The following is a 13,680-nucleotide window of genomic DNA, read 5'->3' as shown; positions in this document are numbered from 1 at the left end:
AACATAGAAATACATAAACATAACACAGTGCCCAAAACCCCCAGAATACATAAATCAAATGCCCTACTAAATCAACCACCACCCCGAACCACATAAAACAAATACCCTCTGCCACGTCCTGACCAAACTACAATAACAATTAACCCTTATACTGGTCAGGATGTGACAGTACCCCCCCCCCCCTAAAGGTGCAGACCCCGGATGCACCTCCTAAATAAACAAACCCCCCCCCCAAAAAAAAATCCCCCTAAACTAAAGGGAGGGAAGGGAGGGTGGCTGCCGTCACCGACGGCGCTAGTGCTACACCCCCCCTCCCCAACCCACCTATGCAGGTGGTGGTTCAGGCTCCGGCCTACTGTCCTCCAGAATGCAGACCAACCCGATCAGCCTCGGGCCGTAGGCAGACTCCCCCTGTTCCGGATCGTACGCAGACCTCTTCCACTCCACACTGTAAGCAGACTTATTAGTTATACAGTTAATTACTTTAAGTTCTGAATTGTCAGGCTTACTCAGTTCAGGGTTGCTGCTAGACTCCCTTGGTTTCGGGTCATCGGCAGACTCTGGGCAGACGGGCCACTCTGGCAGATCCAGCGCGGCGGGTCGCTCTGGCAGATCCTGGCAGACGGGCCGCTCTGGCAGATCCTGGCAGACGGGCCGCTCTGGCTGATCCTGGCAGATGGGCCGCTCTGGCTGATCCGGGCAGACGGGCCGCTCTGGCTGATCCCGGCAGACGGGCCGCTCTGGCTGATTCCGGCAGACGGGCCGCTCTGGCTGATCCCGGCAGACGGGCCGCTCTGGCTGATCCGGGCAGACGGGCCGCTCTGGAATCTCCGGGCAGACGGGCCGCTCTGGCATCTCCGGGAAGACGGGCCGCTCTGGCATCTCCGGGCAGACGGGCCGCTCTGGCGACTCCTGACTGACGGGCAGCTCTGGCGACTCCTGACTGACGGGCAGCTCTGGCGACTCCTGACTGACGGGCAGCTCTGGCGACTCCTGACTGACGGGCAGCTCTGGCGACTCCTGACTGACGGGCAGCTCTGGCGACTCCTGACTGACGGGCAGCTCTGACGACTCCTGACTGACGGGCAGCTCTGGCGACTCCTGACTGACGGGCAGCTCTGGCGACTCCTGACTGACGGGCAGCTCTGGCGACTCCTGACGGACGGGCAGCTCTGGCGACTCCTGACGGACGGGCAGCTCTGGCGACTCCTGACTGACGGGCGGCTCTGGCGGCACCAGACTGGCGAGGCTGGGCTGGCGCACTAGATGCCTGATGCGTGGGCCTGGTACTGGATGTGCCAGTCTGGGCTCACGCACCTTAGGGCTAATGCGAGGAGCGGGAACAGGCTGTACTGGACTGGGCTGACTCATTGGAAGCTTGATGCGTGGTGCTGGTACTGTGCCAGACTGGGGTTTCGCACTTCCGGGTCAGCACGAGAGACAGGAACTGGAAACACCGGGCCATGGAGGCGCACAGGCGGCCGTGACCGCATCGCCTGCACAACCCGTCCTGGCTGGATGGAACTAACAGCCCTGTACAAGCGGGGTGCTGGTACAGGGCGAACTGGGCTGTGCAGGGGCCTGATGTTTACCGTGCGTAGAGCGGGAGTAGGGTAGCCTGGTCCTAGGAGGCGTACCGGCGACCAGATGCGCTGCGCAGGCATCCTCCTACCAGGCTGGATGCCCACTCTAGCACGGCATCTGCGCGGGGCTGGAATAACTCGCACCGGACTGTGCGTGCGTATGGGCGAGATTGTGCACACTTCAGATAGCCACACATAGCCAAGTGAGCCTGGTGCAGAGCTATAACAACCGACCCCTGATATGGTGATATTACTGTAAACAAGGAGGAGCTATAACAACCTACCCCTGATATGGTGATATTACTGTAAACAGAGCTATAACAACCTACCCCTGATTTTAAATGGTGCTATTACTGTAAACAAGGAGGAGCTATAACAACCTACCCGATATGGTGATATTACTGTAAACAAGGAGGAGCTATAACAACCTACCCCTGATATGGTGATATTACTGGAAACAAGAAGGAGCTATAACAACCTATCGATGATTTTAAATGGTGATATTACTGTAAACAAGGAGGAGCTATAACAACCTACCCCTTATTTTAAATGGTGATATTACTGTAAACAGTGCTATAAGAACCTATCGATGATTTTAAATGGTGATATTACAGTAAACAAGGAGGAGCTATAACAACCTACTCCAGATCTTAAATGGTGATGTTAATGTAAACAGAGCTGTAAGAACCTACCCCTGATTTTAAGTCGTGATATTACTGTAAACAGAGCAATAAGAACCTTTCCCTGATTTTAAATGGTGATGTTACTGTAAACATGGGCAGTTTTTTTTTTAAATACAGCGAATAGTTTAATATCAAAAAAGGGTAACATAATCCAGAAATCCATTTAAAGAATGTTTTTGAATCTTAATCAACTGAAAACATTGTACAGATCAAGTGAGAATAATAGCCTGATTTATAAACAGTGTCAAATCAAGTGGGGTCAAACACAACAAGCAGCATCCATGATCTGAATAAATAACAATAGGAACTCAAACATGAGGATATATCAAACAATCAAAGAGCAAACATTATCATCATTACATTCTAAGAGCTCAAATACATTCACACATTACACTGACATAACTTGAAGAATAACAAAACTACCTGTAGGTCCATAGGTTTATAATAACAATACACTGTAAACTTAACTTGAACAAAAGTGCAATCATATTGAAATGGGTTGAAATAAATTACTAGGTTATTTAGAAGATAAAATAAATAGATACATCTATTCTACTTGGTGTATGTTATAATAAAGTACATTCAAACAGTAGGTGGTGCTGTCCTAATAGATGAGGTAACCTAGCCTGACGACTCAAATTACATTTTTCAGCTGCTTTGTCGTTCACTACATACTTTAGTCTGAATAGGGTTAGGGTTATTATTGAAGTTGTTGGAGGTGACGAGGGGCACGACGGGCGTTGTACAAACAATGTCTTCGGCGATTGGATTGTCTCTAACCAATCAGAGTAAAAGCCAATGATCATTTTTCAAACAGCTGTTTTACCCACGTGTGTTCTAGCTCTGACTCAACCCATTGTTACCGGACAAATCAGAAGGCCTAGAATGTGGTCGCATTCGGTGAAAGGTTGGGGAGGTATTCAAATCCAGACTCATTGTGAAGAAGAAACGAACGTCCTTGGGCGTGGCGTAACGTTTGGCCGGAGCAAGGAGTTTGGGTAGCCAGGCAACAGGTAACCTACCTCACATTACAACACTCACCTACAAGAGGTCATCAATCTCTCAAACCTAAAAGTGCCATTTCAGTACCTCTAAACAGCATTAACCATATCATGGCTTGTATAATGCATGTGATAATTAGCTTATTTATGACTGCGTAAGAATGACTCAACAAGGTTCAACATCCAGGCTCAGTAACAACAGGTGCTCCAGTCCTCAACAAAAACATCTGTCAGCTACAGTGCATATAAGCACGGTCAGCAACAGACAGATGTTTACACAATGCTCCTAAGAGGGTCCTGCTCGTCTGCTGTGGTTGTCAACGCTGCTTGCCTGCAACCTGCCAGATAGAATGTGAAGGTTACTATACTGTACTACAGTGAATCTAAAAGGACGTTCTCCATAAACATTCCTGAGCTCCAAGACATGCGTTGCTCACAGTTTATTTGATAAAAGTCAGAACCATATATAGAGTTGATGACTCAATTCATTCCATTTGTCTTACTAAGAATATTAAAATAAAGATATTACATATTACAGATAATCTTGTACGGACTCACCTTTTTTCTTTTGAAGCTCGACACAGCCAAAGATGACTAAAAGGGAAATGATTAGGAATACTGGAATGGCAACAGCCCACGGGGATGTCCTCTTGTCATCTGGAAGGTGAAACATGAAATTCCACTAAGCATGTGTTTGGAGAGACAGCATTTACTCAGAAGAGAGACGATTCATTTTACATCCTTCCTTTTAAATGCATTCAGTTTGAATAACATGTTGACATCATGTTCTGTCCCATCTATCCAATCATATCATCCATCATGTAGCTTCCCTGAGGATCTGGAAACTACCCAGAACACAACACAGCACTTGACTACAGTGTGATTTTAAAAGGGAGTGACTCGTGATGCTTTGCCATGGTAGTCAACATTAAACCCAACAGGTGAGATAAGATTACTAACAGCACTAATAGCATCACAACATTAGCCTTTTGGAACCAGCCTGAAATCGCTGCGTTCTGTTCACAGGAAACAGAATGTTGCACTATTGCACGATGATGCTGGTCACAAGGCTTTCACAACATGTCCCTGGGGATGATGTAGCCTGTAAATATAACGCCAAATTCATGTATTCAAATGTAAATGTTTACTATTAACATCATGAATTTGGCATGCTATTTATAGAGCTAGGGATGATGTTGTTTTCACAATGTTTTCAAGTTGGACCGTTCTGTACTGACACGCTAAAAGAGTATGGTTTACAAGTATATAATAGGTCAACATTACGTACCCTCTTCAACCTCCCTCTCTCCAGGGAGAATAGGAAGCAGGACCCGCTCGTGTCTCTGTGTCCTCATCCCATTGTTTACGATACAGTCCACGTATCCACCTGAACCTGGCAACAGTTGGAGGGTGATGTTGCTAATGGCTGTGACAGTTTGGTCTTTGTTAATGACAGTCCAGTTGTTAGGTGTCTTTATGGGTGCTGCTGCAGAAATGTTCCATTGGATCCAAGGTGCTGGTTTACCCGTGGCAGAGCAGCTGACCACAACTTCCATGTCTGCTTTAGATTCAGTGCTGGGGACTTTTTGCATTGTGGCTCTCACTTCAGATACACCTTTGAATAGATGAAACAGGGAATATTAGATCATGTTGAGTTTATTTATATTGCTTATTTTACCTTTATTTTACCAGACATATCAATTAAGAAGAGCTTAAAAAACTATCTATCATGTTTTCATATATGGTTTGACACCAGCCAACTTTCCTTATTAATGCATGCAGAGTTCATGGTCTTTCTGAAAGTTTTGGGATTCAGACATGTTTTTAAATCCTGCCAGTGATGTAACAATGCCAATATGGTGATTTATAATTGCAGATTTCTGGTGTTCTAAAGCATAGTGTTTCTATTCTCCTAATAAAACCCCCAATAAACCTTTACACCTCCCATACTGTATTATTCAGATATCATGCCTTAGCAAATGTCCTGCTGTAAAAAGGGTGACTAAAGGATTATTCTATATTTGGCGAAGCACCAGATGTAAGGACCTTTATATTACCTGTATTGGTGGTTTTGCTCAAAACTGTAAAGTTTTTTAAAGTGAAGCATCAACAGTACATTCGTAAAGTATTCAGACCGCTTCCCTTTTTCCATATTCAGTTACGTTAGACTTATTCTAAAATTGATTAAATAAATAAATACAAATTCCTCATCAATCTACACACAATACCCCATAATGACAAAGCAAAAACATGTTTAGACATTTTTGCAAATCTTTATTTAAAAAAAATCAATTTTAGGCTGTAACTTAACAAAATGTGCAAAAAGTCAAGGGGTCTGAATACTTTCCGAATGTACTGAAGGTATTGCTTATGAAGTCTTTATGAATGCTCGATAAGAGGAAACCCCCAGTGACTTTCACTTCTATTCCAGTACCAGCACACCTGATTCAACTAGGTCTATTCCAGGCTGGATAATTAGTTCACCAGGCGTGCTTGTACCTGTGCTGATTTACGATTATTATTTTGAGTTACAATATCACTTACATTAAAATATAACTTCAACTGAATAGAGAACAATAGAGGTAAGTCCTAAAACTGTTATTATTCAGTGCATTAAATACCTTGAACAGTAAGACACGTCTGCTTGCGTCTTGATCCACTCGGGTAAACATTGAAGGAGCAAATATAGCAGGCTTCGTCCGCCCATGTTACATTCTTCACCGTAATGGACGTCGAGTTGAGAGATGCCTCCGTGAAAACCACCTTGCCTCGGTGCGGGTCTATGATTTGAGCTCCAAACCGCTTGCTGTAGGTGGCCAGATTCTCCACCGAGTCGTCTTTGAACAGCCTCTGCCAGGTGACTTGCAGCACACCTGTCGAGTCCGCATGGGTGCAGGTATATGATGCGTCGGCATTGAAGTCAACCCTGGTGTCTCCTCTAGCTACGACGTTGACAGAGACCGCTACAAAAGGAAGAAGGCAAGTTTACAGGTAAATGAATAAAGTTTAGCCTACATACAAAATAATCAATTACCTGTCAAACGTGGTAAATGTTGTTTACTTAACATATCTCATTTTAGATGAGCAGAATCAACCCCAAGTCAGAAGCCATGGAAAACAATTTACCTTCAGAGAGCAGGCATAAGAGAATGAGAAAAGTCTTCATTCTCAGCTGGTGAATGTTGACTTAAGCTCATGGTTTCTCACGTTGTACCATATAATATATTGCTTCGTTAGTTGCACGTGAAGTGAGTCAGATTCACCGAAAGTGAAAGAATGTTTTTGGAAAGCCCTTAAATTGTTGATGCGGGAAGCCTTGAGAGTAGCCTAGTTCCCCAGTGGTTCCCGGTCGTAGCCAATGACAACGTGACATCTACTGTAAATTAAATGACAAGGAAGAAGGAACTGTTAGTTCTTGTATTTTCTGTGGCTCACAGTAGGCTGAACCTTAATGACGTCATAGCAAAAAAAATGAAATGGGAAATCTATTTAGCTATAGTTTGTTGACGTAACATTATTTTTGTTCACAGGCTCTGTGCCAAACTAAACTCCAATTTAGAGGCCATCACATCAAAGGCATCAACAGGCTACTACAACTACAGATAGTTCCACACAAATTTGCTGCTTATGCTGCACCCCCAGAAGCTATACCGAACAGAAATAAACTCAACATGCAACAATTTAATTATTTTACTGTGTTTCAGTTAATATAAGGAAATCAGTCAATTGAAGTAAATGTATTAGGCCCTAATCTATGGATTGACTGGGCAGGGTGCAGCCATGGCTGGGCCTGGGAGGGCATAAACCCACCCAATGGCAGCCAGGCCCATGCCATTCAGAATGAGTTTTTCCCCACATATTACAGACAGAAATACTCCTCTGTTTCATCAGCTATCCGGGTGGCTGGTCTCAAACGATCCCTCAGGTGAAGAAACTGAATGTGGAGGTCCTGGGCTGGAGTGGTTGCATGTGGTCTGCGGTTGTGAGGGTGGTTGGACGAACTGCCAAATTCTCTAAAATGACGTTGGAGGTGGCTTATGGTAGAGAAATTAACATTAAATTCTCTGGCAACAGTTCTGATGGACATTCCTGCAGTCAGCATGTCAATTACACACTCTCTCAACTTGAGACATCTGTGGCATTGTTGTGTGACACAGCTGCACATTTTAGTGGCCTTTTATTGTCCCCAGCACAAGGTGTACCTATGTAATGATCATGCTGTTTAATCAGCTTCTTGATATGCCACACCTGTCAGGTGGATGGATTATCTTGACAAAGTAGAAATGCTCACTAACAGGGATGTAAACAAATTTGTGCACAAAATTGGAGAGAAATAAGCTTGTCGTGCATATGTAAAACTTCTGGGATTTTTTATTTCAGCTCATCAAACATGGGACCAACACTTTACGTGTTGCGTTTTCATATTTTTGTTCAGTATAAATAGGCCTACACTTGATGAACAGTACATTTCAGTCAATCTGCATTAAAAAAACATTTTACAATGTGGGAAATGATGACGCTGTGTTATGGGAATAAGGTGAACATTTTATGAGTCAGACATTTTAAATCCATTACAGTAGTATGTGTGTGTCATAGGGGTTTAGAGTTTTCACAACATGCTTCTCACATTAAGTGCTGTTATGGTAATTATGTCAGCAGGAAGTTCCCCGATTCTCCTCCTGGTGGTTGGTGGTCTCCATTGTTAATCTGGTTTTAGGGGTTGTGGGATTTCCTCTTCCTAGGAGATGTGTAGTGACTGACTGTGCCTGAATGTCATATCAAAAGGGGGAAGTCCACTGCCCCAGTGGGTAGAAGACAGGAGTTGCATTACACAAGTGAAACTGAAAGTGTTTTAGTTATGTGATTTAAAAAAAATTGAAAGTGATGTTAACCTTTAGTATATCCAGTGGTGTAAAATACTTTTTCCACCACTGAGTATAACGGTTTGATTTTTACGTAATTTGTTTTTATTATAATAATTTGGTTCTAATTGTAATGGTACATTGTATTACATAAACAGCATGCATATTACATTATAGACGTGTATTAATCCCATCGTTCTGTTATTTTACCATTTACATTCTAGCTGGGAGTAGCCTAAGGGTGGCAGGTAGCCTAGCAGTTAAGGGCATTGGGCCAATAACCGAAAAGTCGCTGGTTTGAATCCCAGAGCCAACTCCAGGGTCACCGTCAGTAATGGCTGATCTATGGCTGTGACCCCACTATCTGAGGGTGTCTCAGGGGGAGCGGCCCAACAGAAGGTCTGAGGGTTACTGTTGAAAATAATGAAAGAGGAACCATCCTGACTGGAGGGTTATTACAGTACTCTGGCCACTTTCAGCAGCCTCTGTGGTAACTGAGTGTTGTACTGAATCCAATTCCAGGAAAGGAGGAGCAGTCAAAAGTAGACACTCCTTATCTGATATCACTGTAAACGTTGATATTCTATGATTGTTTAAAGGGTGTTGGAATGTGTATGAGGAGTCATCTGGTGAAAGGGTTGCCGGTTAAAATCCCAGGTCAGATGAGACAAACTTCTCCAGGGGCACTGTAGTGTACTGCAGTGTGTGTGTGTGTAAAATTGTGTGCATGTGTGTAGTTTCCATAGAAACCCCTAGCGTAAAAAGGTGTGTTTTAACCCGAACATCAGATCCAAAACATGTTCATTATATCTTGGGAAGTACCTGTCTTATATCCTAGTTGGCAGGTGTGGTCTTATGTTACTGTGGTGACATTGATAAATGTAAAGCTGTCTCACTCAACCAGAGGATGATTCCAGCTGCATCTCACTTATCTAATGTACATAAAAACAGAGTGAAATGATACATATTTCTTAGCAATTGATGTAGTCTACAGTACAGAATATGAACTATATAAGGCCTGTTACAAAGAACAAATGGTAAAAAATCTAAAGTACGGAGAGAATTCCACACAGGTGATGCAAGGATCTTACACAAATATAAAGCGTCACATATTTAGGTAATCAGACGGGACACTTTTCTGAAATTTTTACTTCAAATGTTGCATCACTATCTGTTCATACCGCTGTGACTAAGTCCGTTTTCAAATGCAGCACAGCAACACCTGGTGGAACTGTAGTTTCTGTTTCTTTACATGCATGTTGCTGTGGAGGCGACAGATACTCACGTCCCTGCTCTCCTGTTGAGCAAGACAAAAACTAGAGGGGGAACCATTGTAATACTATACAGTACCAGTCAAAAGTTTAGACACGCCTAGTCATTGAAGGGTTTTTCCAAGAGTGTGCAAAGCTGTCATCAAGGCAAAGGGTGGCTACTTTGAAGAATCTCAACCTAAGTGTATGTAAACTTCTGACTTCAACTGTAGATCCTAAGGCTAATTTACAGGACAAAGCATGAACAAAGAGACGCTTACTAGGCCAGAGGCCTAGAAACCTACGAAATACAGAATAAGAGAACTAAGGCTTTAAATTCCATTTATAACATATGAAGGTGTAACCTTTCAAACCAAAACCATCCACCATTGTGCAATCAAACGATACCACGTTTACAGTAACCTAAACACTCCCAGGCTCAATCTCCACAGGATGTCACAGTATTTAAAGGTTTGTGTGGGGGATGAGACCTATGTAAATAAGACAGAATTCCAGAGGACAATAGAACCTCTGAGGTTCAGATAGAAGTTACCACAGAGATAATACATCCATATAGATAGTATCAGAGTTATCCTCCGTGAACACGTTTCAGATAGATACCAAACATGGATACTGTAGTATTATTCTGTCACATTCAAAAGTCAGTTCTCTGGATACTGTAACAGAGATATATTTTGGCCCCTCAGAGGGGGAAGGGCTGACTAGTCCTTGGTCATTGTCATTTTGTACCTGGACCATCTTCCATGCAGCTCCAGGTGACAGAGAACACATAAATTAGGGCAGAGCCTATAGAGGTCCTGCAAGACTCCAGGGCAAGGAAGCGTGCAGGAAAGATCATCGCCGACCCCTTCCACCCTTGTCACCCCCTCTTCCAAAGACTCCCCTCTAGCAAATGGTTCAGGTCAATCACGACCAAAACCTCTCGCCACCTGAAGTTTCTTCCCCCGCACCGTGGCCCTCACAAACCAACCACCTGGTCCGAGATGATCCTCTCATCCATGCACTCTGCGCTATTCATCCACAGACTATGCCCCCTGCACTATCATCCCAGAACTGCACATTGCTCTTTGCATCTCTTAGATGCATAATTTATAATGTAGTTTAGTGTTCATAGTATATACATACTGTATGTGGATCTGTGCAAATTCTGCATTTATATATTTTTTTGTCTGTATATTCTTTCCGTCTGTCTGTATATTCGGTTTGTGGCACAGTCAAATTCCTGTACATGCAAATGTATTTGTCAATTTTAAAGCTGATTCTGACATGTTAACCTGAGTTTAGCTGGTTTATCATATCTCAGTTTACATTATATTATTTGGGACTGGTTATGTACTAGATGAATGGTAGCAGGTTCCAGATTCTTCCCTTTGTGTCTTCATATAATTCAAAATCCCCATGTGCTGTGTATGTGTCCTTGGGCTTAATACCCCAAATATTGGCTCCGGCAGTCTGCTTTTCATTTTACAAATGTTGCTAGCTAACAAGTAATACACTAGCTAACTTTAGCAAGTAGAATATAACATGTAATAAGCTAGCTAACTTTAGCAAGTAGAATAAAACATGTAATAAGCTAGCTAACTTTAGCAAGTAGAATATAACATGTAATAAGCTAGCTAACTTTAGCAAGTAGAATATAACATGTAATAAGCTAGCTAACTTTAGCAAGTAGAATAAAACATGTAATAAGCTAGCTAACTTTAGCAAGTAGAATATAACATGTAATAAGCTAGCTAACTTTAGCAAGTAGAATAAAACATGTAATAAGCTAGCTAACTTTAGCAAGTAGAATAAAACATGTAATAAGCTAGCTAACTTTAGCAAGTAGAATTTAACATTACATTTACATTTTAGTCATTTAGCAGACGCTCTTATCCAGAGCAACTTACAGTAGTGAATGAATACATTTCTTTTTTCCATACTGGCCCCCGTGGGAATCGAACCCACAACCCTGGCATTGCAAACACCATGCTCTACCAACTGAGCCACACGGGACCATGTAATAAGCTAGCTAACTTTAGCAAGTAGATTCCATTCTACTCAAGGTATAGTATACCTATTAGAATGTATTTCCCAATGCATTTGGTTATCATCAAGCTGCATGGTTTCCCAACTCGTTCAGTGTTTACTATAGTGATGGGTCATTTGCGAACGAGTCGGCTCTAAGAGCTGGCTCTTGTAGGTGAATGTTGGGAGCCGGCTCGCATATCAGAAGAGCCGAATCTATTTATTAAATATCAAAAAATTAAGTAATGAATAATCAAAAGATTTGAAATGAATAGAATTAACTAATTCAAAGAACGAAAAAAGAAATAAAATAATATATGCCTAAATGCTCAAGCGCACACATTCGTTCTGACTGTCTGCTCAGACTAACAGCCTCACCTGTTGTTCCTGTCAATCAGACACGCAGTGTCAACCAATGAACCAAAGATGCGTGAGGGAGGGCCAAGCCAACTCACTCAGTCACACACCTAACAGCCGAGGAGAGAGAGGAAGGTGTTAAAGGAATTTATATCTTTGATGATAATAATCAATAATCAATTCGCCTTGACTAATGCCCAAGGTTTGTAAGACAATGGGTTAAAATAATTAGGCAATGACTCAGCTTTCTGCAAAAGGTATCTGTAGCTTTATTCATGAGAACGTTCTGAGGTCAGGATAACAAAACAGTCATTATATAGTTCTTGCTTTCTTACGCACATGCATTTACACACAAACTGTTGGTGACCTGCATCCCCCATAGACTTCTCACACTGTTTATCACTATCCCGAGCTCAGCCTGTTCTTTTCCCTCAAGGTTAGAAATGCTTTGAAGCTTTCACTCCCTGGACCATCTGTCTCCTGGTGTCCCTCCTAATTGCATACACACATTTCTTTCCCTATCCCGTGGTTCCTGGACTTTCCAGAACTAATCAAACTAATCGATCCCTACATTGATCATTACATTGATTATTCATTAACCATGCTGTATGACTAATAATTAATCATGGTCTATTGATTCATTTACCTTTAATAGATAATTCTCTTATCAGAAGGACAGCTGTGAAAACAACAGCTGGAAAATGAGTCGGAAGCACAGTAGCATTTGGATGCATTTTAATAATGTAGACAATGTTAGAGCACAGTGTAGAATTTGACAAAACGCACAACCTACACCGGCATATGCAAACTGTGCACCCGACTGTGAAGCTAGCTGTAGCGGAGCTTCGAGAAACTAGCAGGCCTGCTAGTGATAGTGGTGGAGCCAGCACCTCCACACGTGGAGATGTATCCAATCAGTCAGGTAGGCATACTCCGCGACCCACAGCAACGCAGTCTTCTATGGACCAGTTTATGCCAAAGTCTATGTCTGTAGCAAAACAAGGCCGAATTGCTATTGCATTGGCTAAAGTGATTGCCATCGATTTCCAGCCATTTTCGATTGTGGAGGACAGAGGTTTTAGAAATTATAGCAATAGCCTAAATCCAATGTACACAATTCCAAGCAGGAAAACCCTTTCAAAATCACTGATTCCACAACTGTACGAGAGCACACAGGCTTCAGTGCGGGAAACCTACTGCAGAGTCCTGGAACCCTTTGAGCAGGTCACTGTGGAAATCAGTGGAGAGAGGTACAGTAAGCAGTTATTAATACATAATTATTTAATCCAGTATTATATATGTATATGAGCAGTAGATGAGAATGTAGTATCAGTAGACAAAACATGAACCTGAACTAATAAGTTACTGTTCTCTCTTTTCAGCTATGTGACAGCCTCAAAAATGATACTCCTGTGTAAGGATCTGCAGCGAATCACAGCCAGATGCCAGAGAGAAGCAAATGTAACCACAGGACATGTGACAGAGTTGATGCACACCCTATGTTCATCAATGGCCAGAAAGTTCCACAGAATGGAATATAATCACGCGCTATCAGAAACCGCTGCACTTGACCCCAGGTTTAAGAAATTAGCCTTCAGTGATGCCAGAGCAATTGACGAGGCTCTTCAAAGAATAACCTCAGCAGCAGGGAGGGACAGCCCCAGCAGTCAGCTGGCTCAGGCACCAGGGCAACAGGAAGAAGAGGGATCAGATGGAGCAGAAGCACCAGCAGTAGTGCCACAAACGTCTGCTGTTTGGATGCTGTTTGACGAGAGAGTAACTGGGGATGCAGTATGAAGGAATCCCTCAGCAGATGCAATAATGGAGGTCCAATCCTATTTGGAGGAGCCCCTCCAAAGATCTGCAGATCCTCTGAGCTGGTGGAAGAACAAGGCCTCTGTCTACCCACGGTTTAC

At 42.9% G+C, this 13,680-nt stretch overlaps 1 protein-coding gene across 1 annotated transcript; it reads right to left on the bottom strand.

The window, feature by feature from the left end:
- Nucleotides 1-2,365: 2,365 nt before the first annotated feature.
- LOC115180894 (OX-2 membrane glycoprotein-like) lies at nucleotides 2,366-6,733 on the bottom strand. The gene is made up of 5 exons (XM_029743044.1): nucleotides 6,394-6,733; nucleotides 5,889-6,230; nucleotides 4,556-4,882; nucleotides 3,826-3,924; nucleotides 2,366-3,605 (listed from the first exon to the last, which is right to left on the bottom strand). The coding sequence occupies exons 1-5, from the start codon at nucleotides 6,431-6,433 to the stop codon at nucleotides 3,541-3,543; spliced, it is 873 nt and encodes a 290-aa protein (XP_029598904.1). The 5' UTR covers nucleotides 6,434-6,733; the 3' UTR covers nucleotides 2,366-3,540.
- Between the last annotated feature and the right edge of the window lie 6,947 nt (nucleotides 6,734-13,680).

Source organism: Salmo trutta, unplaced genomic scaffold (genome assembly GCF_901001165.1).
Source record: "Salmo trutta unplaced genomic scaffold, fSalTru1.1, whole genome shotgun sequence".
Classification (NCBI taxonomy): Eukaryota; Metazoa; Chordata; class Actinopteri; order Salmoniformes; family Salmonidae; genus Salmo; species Salmo trutta.
This window is presented reverse-complemented; position numbering and strand designations above follow the sequence as displayed.

Bases quoted from the DNA above. Each gene is read 5' to 3' on its own strand.
- LOC115180894 (XM_029743044.1), bottom strand. From the start codon at position 6,433: ATGAAGACTTTTCTCATTCTCTTATGCCTGCTCTCTGAAG. The intron at 6,231-6,393 runs GTAAATTGTTTT...TTCCTTTTGTAG, and splicing joins CTTATGCCTGCTCTCTGAAG to CGGTCTCTGTCAACGTCGTA. The intron at 4,883-5,888 runs GTATTTAATGCA...ATCTATTCAAAG, and splicing joins GACGTGTCTTACTGTTCAAG to GTGTATCTGAAGTGAGAGCC.